Source organism: Ziziphus jujuba, chromosome 4, assembly GCF_031755915.1.
Source record: "Ziziphus jujuba cultivar Dongzao chromosome 4, ASM3175591v1".
NCBI classification, from domain to species: Eukaryota; Viridiplantae; Streptophyta; class Magnoliopsida; order Rosales; family Rhamnaceae; genus Ziziphus; species Ziziphus jujuba.
This window is the reverse complement of record NC_083382.1, coordinates 31219216-31235499: the sequence shown is the minus strand read 5'-3', so window position 1 is coordinate 31235499 and position 16284 is coordinate 31219216. Positions and strand designations below refer to the sequence as shown.

Here is a 16284-nt window from a genome sequence, read left to right as displayed (position 1 = left end):
GTAAATATGTGTATAGATATATATACATGGGATAGGCAAAATTTATTCGTGGAACTAAAAAACAAACAAAATCATATAGCAAGTGTTATTAAAGTGATGGAAATGTCCAATCTGATCAGATACAATGTAAATACAAGAACTATGAAAGATATGAAAGTGGGTAAGGTCTTAAAAGAATACAGTTCCCCGAAGAAATGCAGCAATTCTCTTTCACTAATTATTGAATCCCCGAACCAATGATACAAACTTTCCAGTGACCTCTCTTGTATTGCAGAGAAAGCTCCTCAGCCCGCAATTTTATAGCTAGGATTCACTAGATTATCCAGGCCAGAGACTACTTGGATAGACTCCATCACATCACCAACCTTGAGATCCGCCAACAAATCCTCATTTTCTGTCACATAACCAAACACTGCATATCGACCATCCAATATATTGGCATTGCTGGGAGTTAATTCACTCTCTTTCAGTAGCCAAAATACCTGGCTAGAAGCCGAATTGTTCTCAAATTCCTGAAAAGGATAAAACGAGAGCAACCTCAAGTCAGCCTCCAAATCAAAATTGACCCATATATAAATAAAAATCAACAATCTTGAAGTTCAACGGCTTACATCTCTGGCCATGGCCATTGTTCCAAATGCATTAAATGGAAGCTTTGTTTGAGCCTTGTACAGACCAAGCTCCTATAAAATAAATCGGTTATAGTTGATACAGATTTTCCGAGGAAAAACATATTTGAAAGCAAAATAATTTAAACATAAGGATGATATTAGAAAATTTACAAAGACTGGCTGCAAAGCAGAAAATAAACAAGTAAAATGTCCAATGGACAGTTAATGCACAAGTGAGAACTTTGTGTTAAAATTCAACCAGCTTCAGAAAAAAAAAAAAAAAAAAAAAAAAAAAAAGGGAGAAGAAGAAGAAGAAGAAGAAGAAGAAGAAAACTGAAAAAAAAAAAAAAGGGAAAAAAAAAAAAAGAAAAAAATGAAGAAGAAGAAAGGAGAGCTTTGTGTTAAGAGGCTCTAGCTCAACTATCATTCCTTCAATATCTTACTATATTTAAAGTGCTAAAACCAGATTCAGAGAGTGAAAACTGAAAAACAACTATAAGATTTTTTCTTGCAAATTTGAAATGACAAAAATTAAGACTACTTATCCACATCGAACTTTTATATTAGTATTAAACCCCACATCTCCCATGCTTCTTTGTTGCATCCTACACAACTATGAACGGGAATGCAATGCACACTGATCTCCACAAAGAGAGAGAGTGAAAGGAAGGGGGGGGGGGGGGGGGGGGGGGGATGGTGGGGGAAGATGGGATGGGGAGAGAAGATTACTTCTAATGTTGCTCCATATACAGGTGCTTTCTCCCCTTCCACCATGATTTCTAATGGTATTGTTCTGGTCTTTTCAGTACTTGGATCAATGAAACCCTCAGCAGGGCCTTGAGGATCGCCAGTTTGAACAACAAAACCATCAGCTGAAACAAAATGGAGGGAATATGTGAGCCATGTTGAGAGCAATATATACTAAACTTTTAGGTACTACAAGATTTGAAATTATTAGCATTTCTCTTTATAGACACAAAAATAGAAAAGAGAAAAGAGGGCCAGCAAATGTCACCTTCACAGAATACCACTCAAAATATGACATCATAGAAAATTAGTAACATTGTTTACTAGCTGCTATAAATAAAATGATTGTTCAAAACCCATGCTATGTCAATAATGACAATCAGGATCAAAATCAATTCAGCCAATGGTAGTTCCTGAAATATGACTTTATCATCCACATCAAGACTTCCATGGATTAGTAATGTTATGGAAAGAAGACTCTGATGTATTCACCTCTTTGGATTTCCATGCCATCATAGAAGTGTCTTTCCACCAAGTCCACAAAATTCCCAGCAGTTACAGGGGCATTATAACCATCTAGAACTATATGGAAGACGCATTCATCCACGTTAGGATTGTCCTTAACCTTGACCTTCATATCCACAGCAGCTCTCCCCTTCAATAGAGGCATGCTTTGGTACTCTTCAGGCACTTCATAAGGAAAGCCATCCACCATATCCTCTTCAACACTGCAGAAAGCCAATGCCCCAGGAAGATCTCAGCTGCAGTCAATGACAAGTTATATATGAGAATACTATATCTAAGTGGTTTCCCTCGAGGATGCTCTAGTTAAGAACTCATATTTGTCTTCAAATCAAAAGCCCATTCAACGGATATTTTTCCTGAAGGGTAAAGTCCTATGGAAACGTTGTTTCATGACAGTTATGTTTAGAGTCTTCAGAACAAGCAGCATGTAGTGACAAAATTTAGAATCACATGCATATAATTATTTATCACATGTATATAATTATTTATGCTGCAACTTATTTTCACAAGTCTCAGGTTTTCTAAGCATTGCTGAAATACAATAGGAATTTTGTTGTTTCTAACCCATGCAAAATGCAGATGATATTTAGGCACTGGTCAATTTCAACCACAGTAATACCAGATAATTCTTAAACAACAACAACAACAATCTTAACAAATGAATAAATTAATTAATTAATTAAAAAAAATCCTAATGTCGCTGAAATCACTCAATAAATTAGCTAGGGTATTTTCCTACTCTAGAGGGACTTAAATCATAGAAGAAGCGTTAGCCCACAGCTATACTACTCCAAATAGCTTACAGTGCTACTTTCTAGTTTTTTATTTGCAACCCAAACACCTGTCAACCAACAAAACAAATAACTAAACACATCCCACTTCAATTGTGTTTTTTTTTTTTTTTTCAGGCAGATGGATCTTTTGCAGTTTAAAGAGTAAAAAAGTCAAGTCTTCAGCATGCCAGAAGCAATTGTTTACATGAAGATTCTCACCCTCCAACATACTGAAGTAGCTCCTTTTGTTTGGGTGCAACTGCATCTCTATTTCTATCCTCCACAATTTGTTGGAGCTCTTCAATTCCAACTTCTAGCTTGTCAAGAAGTGCAACACCATCTTCCTTCTTTGATTCAGCTAAACCTGATATAATTAAAGTCTTCCCCTGCTTGAGGGATCGAGAAGCCTGCCTTATATTCTACATGCAAAGATAAAGTCAAGGTTAGTGTCTGTACACCTTTCTGTGGATACAGAAATTGATACTGGAACATTATTCAACAAAATGGTTTCACGTCTTACCCTCTCAACGGAATCAAGTGCCTTGACTCCAGCCACCTTGAGACTCTCTGTGATATCTTCAAGTGGTTTCTGTACTTCCCTGATTGCCTTATTGTTAATAGGCAGAGCGTATCTCAACAATGCCCCAGGGTCCTTTATTGGCGGTCCAGAAATTAACACAGACAGATCAGAAAATACAGGTTCAGCAGCATAGGCATTACTAGACCAATTGAATCCAGGTACTCCTGTTATTAATCCAACTGCCAACGCAATAGACACCGCACACTGCTTCAAGGAAAATGATCTCCCTTTCTGCACAAATAATTAAAACGCACAACGACTATAGAACAATGACATTCTCAATCCTTGTTATCCAGAAAGAACAAATAAGAAAAACCTTTTAAACAGGTCCTAAATTTAAAAACTTGTGTGCTAAAGACAAAGTTAGTTCAGTTACTCCAGAATTTTAATTTGGAACCCAACATCCCGAACAACCTATACAATTCCATTTTATACATTCCGACTATTTACACATTCAGAAAAGATTGCACAATGCTGATTCATTGAATCGAGATAATCACAAGTATAACTAGGCAAAATAAACATGAACCTTTAATTGATAGGACCATACCCATTTCAATATTGCATGCTTTTTATTCAACAATTTCAATAAAGACCGAGTTGAGTGGACTTTTTTCATGCTTATGCAGATCTTGGTATTATGAAAATGAAAGCAACGTAGAACTTCTTCAACAATACAGATAAAAGAAAAAAAGCACGTAAATTTCACAATTTTGGATGAGACCCAAAACCAAAGAAACCACACCTGCTTGTTCTGGAGGTCAAATGGATGTGGGTTTTGTGAAGAACACCGGGTTCCAAACCGCCGGAAGAAAGAATGGGTGGGAGCATTAGGGAAGCGAACACGATTGGTGGGTATGAGAGGTCTAAACAATCTGGTGGTAGCTGGAGAAGTAGTACAGTAGTGGCAGGGGATAATGGCTGCCATTAGGAGTCAAAAACTAGAAAATCTAGGAAAAGGCAAATATCATCAGTGGCTGTTGGAATAATTAACAGGGACACAGAGAAAGAGAGAGAGAGAGAGAGAGAGAGATTGAGAGAGAAAAAGAGATAGAAGATAAGGTTGTTGGTCAGACGGTGTGGTTTACTTGGCTATTTTCGTAGGAGATGCTTGCAAATGGGTCATCATCATCCTCACGCTCTGGATAAGATATGTTATATTGTATTAGTCACATTTTTCCCATTCCATCTTATAAATATTTTTCATTTTTCCAGATTTCTCTACTGTCTGAATTCCACTTCTTTCTTCTTTTTTTTTTTTTTTTTTAGTTACTGGGCCGATTCATGGGCTGCTCACTTGTGGGCCTAATGTCTTTTGTGGCAATATGTGGGCCTCAATGTCTGTTTGTATTGATATACAGGCTTCCGTGTGTAACCAAGCCATTCGTAATTTCCAACATTTGCAGTTTCATCAACTGAATGTCTTTTACGGTAATATTTGGGCTTGAATGTCCGTTTGTATATTGATATACAGGCTTCTGTATGAGACCAACGTATTCGTGATTTCCAGTTACAGCACGTGGAAACTTTATACACCCACTTTTTTACATGGACTAACAATTTTTGTTTTTTTTTTTTTTTTAAACAATAATGACTAACAACTAGGAAACTTACATGCGTAAAGAAATCAATAGTCATTTTACGGTATAATTAAAATTACCTATCGCAATACCTTTTGTTTTGCAATTTTTTTTTTAATATATATAAAGTAAGAGTCATACATTTTCTTTACTTTTGTCTTGTGAAAATTCAACTACCCAACTCAACAAGATACAGCTTTTATGAATAAATTTTACAGGAAATAAAACACAAGCAGATATTTATATATATATATATATATATATGAACGGATGCTAGTGCAATATTTTAAACAATATTGAAAAAATTTATGCTATAGTTACATAGAAACTTTTAAAATTTGAGCAAGTTAGAAAAATCCATATGATCGAAACTTCCATCCACAACGAATTCTGATCATGGACATCACAGAAATGATAAAACTCTATGTGTATTTATGGATAGAGAGCTGCATACTAGATTTTGCAACTTCATTAATTAATTAATTAGTGAAAATGAATATTTGGATGTAGTCCCATATTCTATAGAATCATATCACTAATAATCCCACATTCAAACCCGGATGTAAGGCCTTTGCTTAAATTTTTCAACGTTATAACTTATAAAATCTACTGTCATCGTATAATATTTAGTTAAAAAAAAAAAAAAAAGAAAGGAAGAAAAAAGCTAGTATTTCTTTTCTATTTTAAAATTTTCTGTTTTAATTGACTTACTGATCTCCCACACCCTAATATTTAGTCAAAACAAAAAAAAAAAAAAGAAAGAAAGAAAGAAAAAAGCTAGTATTTCTTTTCTATTTTAAAATTTTCTGTTTTAATTGACTCACTGATCTCCCACACCCCCTCTTTCCAAAATTAATGCCAAGAACTCTCTCCCAGTAGCCGAGGTTGTTCTTAAAAGAGAAAGTTAATATTAAAAATTTTTAGGTAGATCACACGCACCCTATGAATACTGCATGCACTGGTGATGATACTTAATAGTAGGTAACAACTGGTCATTAAAAAGAGCTGAATCAAAGTATAGAGGGGCCTAGTCATTCATATTCTATAGACTTCTAAAAGATAGACCTTATTTTGTAATATTTTCTTGGCATTTCACATTCTTTATGTGTGTCGCTGTGCAGCTAAATTCTAGGTCATTCATGCTTTCAGCACAGGGGAAATTGCATAGGAAATATTATAAATAGAAAAAGGAGACCTGAATTAATTCTATCATCCATGCTTTCAGCTGCTCAACCTTAATTGGTCTTTCTTTTCCTAAAAGCTTTAGCTCATTCACGCTATAAAATCATAATTAAAGAAGGATGTGGAAGAGTTAATCCAACCGAAATCCGTCTAGTACAACAGTGTTCATCCTAATAGCTAGCCTTTTTGGGCTCACCATATCAATCCTGCTAGGTTGCTTACTTTCAACATATATATTGCAATTCAAGTCCTTATAATTTTGAAGATATCCCAACATTTCCTTAAGCAATGGTAAGTATGAAATAAATGTCTGTTTTATATTTCATGGCTAAGTTCCTCTCCAGACATTTTATACCCTAAAAAAATTTTATATCTATGTTCTGGTAATTACTTCTTCATAATACCCTTAAAGTTACCTAGTGCAATGTGAATGATTCAAATTTTCAAACAATGATTTTTCATTAAAAGAAAAAATGATCACATTGCGTTACTATAAAATATTGTAACTTAAAATTAAATACTTAGTAATTAGCCTCTAGTATAGTGCACTCTTTATTTCCTCTTCTGGAGTACATCGGTTTAAAAACCTCGTAAAAATTATGTAAGTTGTAAATGCTCTCCAAATTCATTAAGATAGGTTTATCTATTGTGACTAATTTTCTCAATTAAAAAATAAAATGGGATCAGAAATTTTTAAAAATTTATATTGCAGATTTCTTGAATAAAATTAACATAAGGAGTTTGCTGATACAACATGAGGAGGAGACCAATCGTTCCTTGGCTCCTGGTGAAAATTAATTTAGAGTTGGTTAGATTGTTTTTGCAAGAGAGAGACGTGTATAAGTGATGAATTATTATCCTTTCATATCTTTAAAAAATTTATATATAAGCCAAATTTTCTAGCTGGGATAGAAGAAGATGATGCGGAAATTAAAAAAATGTCAAATGCAATCTAATTACAGATGAGCATGAAAATTCGGGGTCCCTGATAAGAATTGTTGGAGATTATTAGGATCTGTAATTAACTCCCTTAAAAAACATTAAAAATTTAAAAAAATGGAAAAGAGTTCTTTTTTTTTTTTTTTTTTTGAAAAATAGTTAAATTTGTGATGGTGCCGATTTTGACTTTTTAGTACATATGATATGTGATTAATAAGTACACATGCAATTCTTTAATTGACCATGTATACCAATTCAAATTTCATGAACTTTGCCCACTATGATTTCGGATATATTTCCTTTGAGAATCTGTTACTGCTTCTTTGCAACTTTTTTTCTGTTCTAACCCTAGTTCTCTCTTCCTCTTAAAGTTTTGAAGATGGTAAACACCGAAACAGCTTGGAATATCGTTGGGATCATAGGTATATTACCAGCTCCAAAAATTTGCTCAAGTCCATCACTTTCTCAAAGATTTTTTTTTTTTTTTTGATTCCGCATTTGTTATTTTTTACATTTACAAATATATATATATATATATAGCTGGAATTTCATGAATTTAATAAAATATTATTTTGATTCAGCAAAGGTATCATTTTAGCATAATAGTTTTAACTGTGTTTGCAGGGAATGTTATTTCCTTAGGCCTGTTTATTTCTCCAGTGTAATCTCTTTTTCTCTTTTATAAAACTGATCCACGAAAAAGAGAGTTAAAAATGTTAAATAATAATAATAATAATAATAGTAGGTCTCTTACATAACCATAGGTAGATACCAACTTGAAACGTATCACCAAGACATATCCTGAATTGATAAATGATTTCCTATAGAGATAACAATTTAATTTATGACATGGTGATACGATTCAAAAACGATACGAAGTTAATTGATTTAGGTTTATTATAAATGGGTTCAGATCAAATAGGGATCGATATGTTTAATACGATTAATAAATGTGTCAATCTCGGATTGATCTGAATCCAATACTGATCCGTTTAATCTGTTTATTAAATATGTCAATTATGGATTGACCTGTTTAACCCAACTTGACACGATTATAACCCGTTTAACTTATAACATTAATATATTAAATTTACTATTAATAAAACTGTAACTAATAATTTTTTTATTAGTAAATATCAAACTTATTTAAGATTATATTATTAATTTTTTTATTAATTAAAAATAAAAAATAAAATTTATTGAAATAATATTTGTTTATTTAAATATAACATTTTTAATATATGTATGGATTTATGGACATCGAAAAAAATAAAAATTAATATGTCTAAGAGTATTGGAGATGTAAAAAATTAAAAACATAATTATAAATAAAGTTTTTTATATTATTTTTTAAAAAAATAATATTAGGTTTATTTTATATATACATATATATATATATATATATATATATATATATATATATATATATATATATATATATATATATATATATATATATATATATATATATATATATATTTTACTATTATATGAGATTGTTATATTATCATATGATATGTTATATTATTGTAAATTTGTAACTATAATTATATGATTTTATATATATTTTTTAATTTTGAATTAATTAATGACTAAATTATTTTTATTTTATATGATATAATTAATTTAAATAAGGTAATTTAATTGATTAGATAAATTTCGTGTAAACGGATTAATTTCGTGTAAATAAATAAATTTCGTATAAATAAGTCAATTTCATATAAACGGATCAATTTCATATAAATAAATCATGTTAACCCAAATTGACTTATTTAATAAATGGGTTAAACAGATCGTGTCAGGTTACTGTTTATTAAATGAGTCGTGTTCATGTTAAATATTTTTGACACGATTAATAAACAGGTCAAGTTCGAGTTAAATAATTTCGACAATAAATAGATTGACGCGAACACAACATGATAATACGAATTGTCACCTCTAGATTTCCCAATGGGAGTGAGGGATCGATAAAGCTGCTTTATAGTCATTTGTTCCCTAAAACTTATTCTATGAAAGCCCAACAAAAAGAAACAAAAAACGTTCACACATTTTTTTTATATCGTTATTTCCGCAATGCAGCGAAGTGTGAATGATTCAAAGTATTAATTAGTAGGTAAAATTGGTCATTGAAAATAAATATTTGGGTCCAGTCCCACATTTTATAATACTAGGTATGGCCACGTGCGATGCACGTGGTTTGAATTAAAATTTGAATGTTTAATAGCTTTGAAGTAATATGGAAAAGTTTGAATAAAAAATTTGTTAAATTAGTTTTTTTAATTAACATTTTTCAATTTGTTTAGAAGGATTTAATCTTAAATTATTAACAAACATAAAGAAATTAATCATTTTATCCCAAGTTTTTCATAAATTTAATATCCAAATCGCATCATAAAATATCCGGTGTATAGATGTCCGGTGTATCATATATATTCTAATGGAATTGACCTCAATCCCTAAAAAAACAAAACAATCATATATGTTCAAAAGCATGATTTCAAATATATAAAAAATGACCAGAAAAATTTAAAATAAATAAATAAATAAAAATAACATCAATAATATAAGTAACATACATTGAGCTTACCTATTTGAAGAATTTACTAAACTCAACAATTCATGAAATACAACATTTTTGGTCAATGTATAATCATAACCATAATGCATGCCATACCACAACCCCTGACACCTGTATGGCAAAATAAAAAAAGAAGCATAAAATGTGGATCTCACCAGTATGGCAACTGTTGAAGATCAAATATGTGATGGAACATTTCTTCATTTCTTCATTTTACATTTATTTTTTGATACATATTGGATCAAAACTAACTGATGTCTTGCCGAGCTAACTTATGTCTGGCCGAGCTAAGTTGTGTCTGGCCGAGCTAACTGATGTCTGGCAGAGCTAAGTTGTGTCTGGCCGAGCTAACTGATGTCTGGCCGAGCTAAGTTGTGTCTGGCCGAGCTAAGTTGTGTCTGGCCGAGCTAACTGATGTCTGGCCGAGCTAAGTTGTGTCTGGCCGAGCTAACTGATGTCTGGCACAGCTAAGTTGTGTCTGGCCGAGCTAACTGATGTCTGGCAGAGCTAACTGATGTCTGGCCGAGCTAAGTTGTGTCGGTCCGAGCTAACTGATGTCTGGCCGAGCTAAGTTGTGTCTAGCCGAGCTAAGTTATGTCTGGCCTAGCTAACTGATGTCTGTCCGAGCTAAGTTGTGTCTGACCGAGCTAACTGATGTCTGTCCGAGCTAAGTTGTGTCTGGCCGAGCTAACTGATGTCTGGCCGAGCTAACTGACGTCTGTCCGAGCTAAGTTGTGTCTGGCCGAGCTAACTGATGTCTGTCCGAGCTAAGTTGTGTCTGGCCGAGCTAACTGATGTCTGTCCGAGCTAACTGATGTCTGTCCGAGCTAAGTTGTGTCTGGCCGAGCTAACTGATGTCTGTCCGAGCTAACTTATGTCTGGCCGAGCTAAGTTGTGTCTGGCCTAGCTAACTGATGTCTGGCCGAGCTAACTGATGTCTGTCCGAGCTAAGTTGTGTCTGGCCGAGCTAACTGATGTCTGTCCGAGCTAAGTTGTGTCTGGCCGAGCTAACTTCTGTCTGGCCGAGCTAACTGATGTCTGGCCGAGCTAACTGACGTCTGTCCGAGCTAAGTTGTGTCTGGCCGAGCTAACTGATGTCTGTCCGAGCTAAGTTGTGTCTGGCCGAGCTAACTGATGTCTGTCCGAGCTAACTGATATCTGTCCGAGCTAAGTTGTGTCTGGCCGAGCTAACTGATGTCTGTCCGAGCTAACTTATGTCTGGCCGAGCTAAGTTGTGTCTGGCCTAGCTAACTGATGTCTGGCCGAGCTAACTGATGTCTGTCCGAGCTAAGTTGTGTCTGACCGAGCTAACTTATGTCTGGCCGAGCTAAGTTGTGTCTGGCCGAGCTAAGTTGTGTTTGGCCGAGCTAACTGATGTCTGGCCGAGCTAAGTTGTGTCTGGCCGAGCTAACTGATGTCTGGCCGAGCTAAGTTGTGTCTGGCCGAGCTAACTTCTGTGTGGCCGAGCTAAGTTGTGTCTGGCCGAGCTAACTTCTGTGTGGCCGAGCTAAGTTGTGTCTGGCCGTTTTTGGCTTGCGACCACTCGATTCGATCGTCTCTTAAAGAGACACAAGCCAAAGTGATGGAATGGCAGAAACGAGGAACACAAGGAATGGGACGGGCGAGAAAAGAATGCGTAAAACGATCGGAAAACTTTGAAAGGGCATAACTTTTGATCCGACCGTCGGATCGGGGCCCATAATATATCAAAAGAAAGGGAATTTGAAGGGGAATGCAGTGGCAGGTTGCAGACTTCCCAGAGAAGGGGACCTGTCCGCCCGATTTTAAAAAAAAAACCACTTTTAAGTGCCCAACAAGGGATTTCCATCCATTTGAGGGAAATTCCATTTTTTCTTTTTTAAAATTGGGACATGTTCAGGATTTTAGAATTCGAATTTCGACATGGGGCATCATGGTTCTTGCAGAGGGTGATTCCCCCAAGCCGTCCTTGGGTCGATATGTCCATGTTTTTTAATGTTGTAAAGTGCATAAGAATAATGTCATTGCAATTTTATTGCAACTTATGCTTAAGCCTTGTTGATTGTGTTGATTGCTTAAGCATTGTGAGCCCCATGAGGTCTTGTGTTCGAATCTTAGAAAGAGCAATTATTTTTTACTTTGGTTTTTTTTTCTTCTATAGACGTAAAAACTTGTTATTTTTTAAAGAAAGAGCTAAGTTGTGTCTGGCCAAGCTAACTTATGTCTGGCCGAGCTAAGTTGTGTCTGGCCGAGCTAGGTTGTGTCTGGCCGAGCTAACTGATGTCTGTCCGAGCTAACTTGTGTCTGGCCGAGCTAAGTTGTGTCTGGGCGAGCTAACTGATGTCTGTCCGAGCTAACTTGTGTCTGGCCGAGCTAACTGATGTCTGTCCGAGCTAAGTTATGTCTATCCAAGCTAAGTTGTGTATGGCCGAGCTAACTGATGTCTGTCCGAGCTAAGTTGTGTCCGAGACATGGGTGTCCGATATAAAATATCCGATGTATGGGTGTCCGATGTATCAGCCTCCACCACTTGAATACTTAAAACAGGTCTTTTATCTTTAGGTATGGACACGCTCTTTTGAGAATGAATTACTTTCTAGATAAAGGCACCAAGATTGCATCACCAACTCTTAGATGAACAGAAAATCTAGAAAAGCAGAAAATTTGAAAAAGCAAAAACCATTATTGTTCGTAAATAGATTCTAGCTTCATCCTTTCAATTTTATTTGTTTTTTATACACCAATCAATATTGAGATGTTTTAGATATTTAGTGAGAATAAATTAATTTTAAAACTAATGTAAACATAAACAATTTATTTTGATTCTAGTCCATTATCATGAAATTTAATTTATTCATGGATTTATATATTAACTAAAAGAAACACAAAAAATAAAAAATGATCATAGGAAATATAAGTACAATCATAAAAACTCATAATGACTATTTTACTTTCGTTAAACAAAAAGTTGTCATAAAATACTTGTGTCATAGATGAATCTATCTTAGCATCATTGCTATCTTCCTAAGATAAATTGCAAGATTTAATAGAAATGTATTAGGTTATACCTAAATCAATTTCTATTACATCTTGCAATGTACAAAATAATAATATTAGTGTAACTATCACAGTATAGTCTAAATATGCTATAAATTCACAAAAGACTGATAATAATCTACTTATGAACTGATAGTAATCTATCATGTCCACATTAACAAAAAGATGGTTCCCATGATAACGAATTAAGCATTGTCTTTAAGCTCGGCAAACTGCTTCCTACTCCCTTCACCAAATTGTAATTGAGAACTTTCAAGATTCAGCGCTATTGGATCTGCCTCACCTGCACTTTTGGAAATCATCAGCTTTAGTTTCTTGAAGTTCATAAATACATGTTGGTTTTTTATATATCAATATGTGATATTGGGTGAAGAACTGAAATATAAATCATATGCATGTGCACACAAAAGCAATGAAAAATGCAAAGATCCATGCACAATGAAATTCATGAACTCACAAAGGAATGGAAAAAATTAAAGTTACCAATTTTGTAGTGAATAACACAATCCTCAGGTTCTTTGTCGTCCCTGATAAAGAGAGTAGGGGGAGAGAAAAGCTGAAAACAAAAAAAAAAAAATAGAAAAGAAAAAAAACCAATGGCATTTAAATACTGAAAACCAAGGAAATAGGCTTTAAAATATTATAAATCAAAATGGTGAAGAACTGAAATATAAATCATATGCATGTGCACACAAAAGCAATGAAAAATGCAAAGATCCATGCACAATGAAATTCATGAACTCACAAAGGAATGGAAAAAATTAAAGTTACCAATTTTGTAGTGAATAACACAATCCTCAGGTTCTTTGTCGTCCCTGATAAAGAGAGTAGGGGGAGAGAAAAGCTGAAAACAAAAAAAAAAAAAATAGAAAAGAAAAAAAACCGATGGCATTTAAATACTGAAAACCAAGGAAATAGGCTTTAAAATATTATAAATCAAAATCTTTACTTACATGGTAAGGCAAAGTATTTTCTGAAGTACAATAATGAAGTCCAGAATTTTGTATAAAGTACACCAACTCTATCCCTACCATACTGTAAGTCATCATAACCATAATGCATGCCATACCACAACCCCTGACACCTGTATGGTAAAATAAAAAAACAAGCATAAAATGTGGAAGGAAAAGAAAAGCCAAAACGCACGAAAAGTAATCGTTTTGGAACCATTTTGAACAGTGAAACATGACCAAAACTTGGAAGCTCTTCTCGCTTATAGTATAGACTAAAGGATCATACAAAGAAGGATGTGGAAGAATTCCAACCATATCCATATATCGCAGCAGTGCTCAATTGTCTTTTCTGGATGCTTTATGGTATGCCATTTGTGCATCCAAATAGCCTTCTAGTGCTCACAGTCAATCCGCCTGGACTGCTTTTGGAGTTTATTTGCATATCCATTTTCTTTGTCTACGCCCCCAACAATGGCCGGGTATATAATCTCATAAATATTTACCACTAGTTTCAATAAAGATTTTGACATGGATATTATAGTATTCCTCAAATGAATGACTTTTTGTAATTTGATTTATCTGCAGAAAAAAATAGTGGTTGGTCTTGGCATTGTTTTTATTTTCTATGCAAACGTTGTAGCATTAACGCTTTTGACATTACATGAAGCTAAAATAAGGTCTTTCATGGTTGGGATGTTATGTGATATTTTCAATACCATGATGTATATTTCCCCACTTACTATTATGGTATGTAATTGTCTCATTAATTTAATATTAAGCTTCATGATGGATATCTGAATATTAACATTAATATATATATGATGCAGACAAAAGTTATCAATACGAAAAGTGTGAAATACATGCCCTTTTATCTTTCATTGGCCAACTTCCTAAATGGTGCAATCTGGACATCTTATGCTCTTATAAAGTTTGATATCTACGTCCTGGTAGTTACTTCATGCTTTTGAGATTATATTTGGTTAAATCTGTATGGCATTTTATTAATTAATTAATTAATTTGCAGGTAAGCAATGGTCTAGGTGCAATGTCAGGGGCAATTCAACTGATATTGTATGCATGCTACTACAAGACAACTACAAAGAACAATAAAAATGATATTGAAAACAATGCTGTGCAGCTTTCTACCACACATACACCTAAAGCTTGATTTCTCATCCACAAAGAATGACGGATGAGATAGAACTTTATAATTAGGATTCATCATCTAAGTAATGCTTCATCATTCTAAAACTTTATAATTAGGATGCATTATCTAAATAATGCTCCATCATCCCAATATATTTTATTTTAAAAAAAAAATGTAACAAACCTTAAATTTGAGGTTAGATAGGATGGTTTTTTTTAGTATTTTGATGGTAATTTTTTCCCCATGTGAATACCAATATAAATGAAATGGCTTATCACATAAAATACCTTTGCGAGTTCTTACGCATACTTAACATATCAAAATCTCCATCCAAGTCTTAATATACATGTGTACATATATTTATATATATATAAGCCAACTTTGGCTTCCAAAAAAAATATATAAGTAAACCAACATAGCTAGTTGCCAAAAACTTGGCCCCGCATATTAGTAAAGAATATTAGATATAGAGATTGAAATATTAGGATTTGAATTTTTTTTTTGTGTAAGAAACTAACTCAACTGATCTATTTATTCCTAATATTGCAATAAGTTGTGGGCTTTTTCTAAATTTTTTTAGAGGTGAGTCAGGTGACCTTGTCCTAGTTGGCAACAGATTTTATACATAACGATCAAAAAGTAAGCAAAGAACATTTAATTGATAATAAATTTTGTGCATTTTAATCCCATTTGTTTTCCTCAATTATGGCATGTATATATGTATATATATATATATATATATATAAATAAACATGCCGTGTGCAGTAGAAAGTGAATTGATAAACGAAACAAATGCAATAATAAGAGAGTGGAGAGAGTGCTTTTGAGAGGAAAAAATAGCGTCATGAAATATTTCCGACAAATTAGAAGGGTAAATTAGTTATATCACATATGGCTGCAATAACAAGCATTGTTTAATAATGAAATTTCAACTTTTTTCTTTTTTCTTAGCTTTCATACTTTTTTTAATATCCCTTATTATAATGTAAAAATGAAAAATTTATAACGGAAAAAAATAATAATAATAAATAAAAATTGTGTAAGAACATGCATTATTCACCAACACAGCCAACCAATTCAACCCGCTAGGTTACTGTTAAAGGCTCGGCATATAGGAACAAAGTGGAATTAGCAAGGTTTACTCTAGGCCATCTAGATTCTAGCTTGTATTTTTTGGGAAAATTAAGCTGCAGATCATGTTGTAGCTAGCTCGCAATATGCATATATAGAATTCGACTCATTCATAAATTTTTTTTTTTTTTTACATCTTTTCTTACCGAATAGCATATACAGCAAATAAAGAGCGAAATGTTTCTATATTTGTTGAAGAAAAGCAACATTAATTAAGATATATATATATATATATCTTGTTTGAGTGAATCCTCCTAGGATATATATACCTGATATAAATATATCCTATGAGAGAGAGAGAGAGAGATACTTTTTTGTTCATATGGTGTAGTTTACATGGTTGTATTTGTAGGAGATATCTGCAAATGGGTCTCTCATCATGCTCGCGCTTTCTATCTGGATCACATTTTCCCATCCTAAATTTTTTTCATTTTCCCAGATTTCTCAGCAGTTTGAATTCCACCTTACTTTATTTTATTTTTTTTAATTTTATATTTATCTA

At 33.5% G+C, this 16284-nt stretch overlaps 2 protein-coding genes across 2 annotated transcripts; one reads left to right on the top strand and one right to left on the bottom strand.

The window, feature by feature from the left end:
• Positions 1–55: 55 nt before the first annotated feature.
• On the bottom strand, positions 56–4394 carry LOC107415333 (peptidyl-prolyl cis-trans isomerase, chloroplastic). Its single transcript, XM_016023639.4, has 7 exons — positions 3982–4394; positions 3177–3467; positions 2876–3075; positions 1851–2086; positions 1341–1483; positions 612–683; positions 56–512 (listed from the first exon to the last, which is right to left on the bottom strand). The coding sequence occupies exons 1-7, from the start codon at positions 4162–4164 to the stop codon at positions 285–287; spliced, it is 1353 nt and encodes a 450-aa protein (XP_015879125.2). The 5' UTR covers positions 4165–4394; the 3' UTR covers positions 56–284.
• Positions 4395–7316: 2922 nt separating this feature from the next.
• Positions 7317–14882, top strand: LOC125421853 (bidirectional sugar transporter SWEET6b). The gene is made up of 7 exons (XM_060816613.1): positions 7317–7359; positions 7562–7598; positions 9088–9108; positions 13776–13983; positions 14090–14251; positions 14332–14451; positions 14529–14882. The coding sequence occupies exons 1-7, from the start codon at positions 7317–7319 to the stop codon at positions 14670–14672; spliced, it is 735 nt and encodes a 244-aa protein (XP_060672596.1). The 3' UTR covers positions 14673–14882.
• Positions 14883–16284: the final 1402 nt, after the last annotated feature.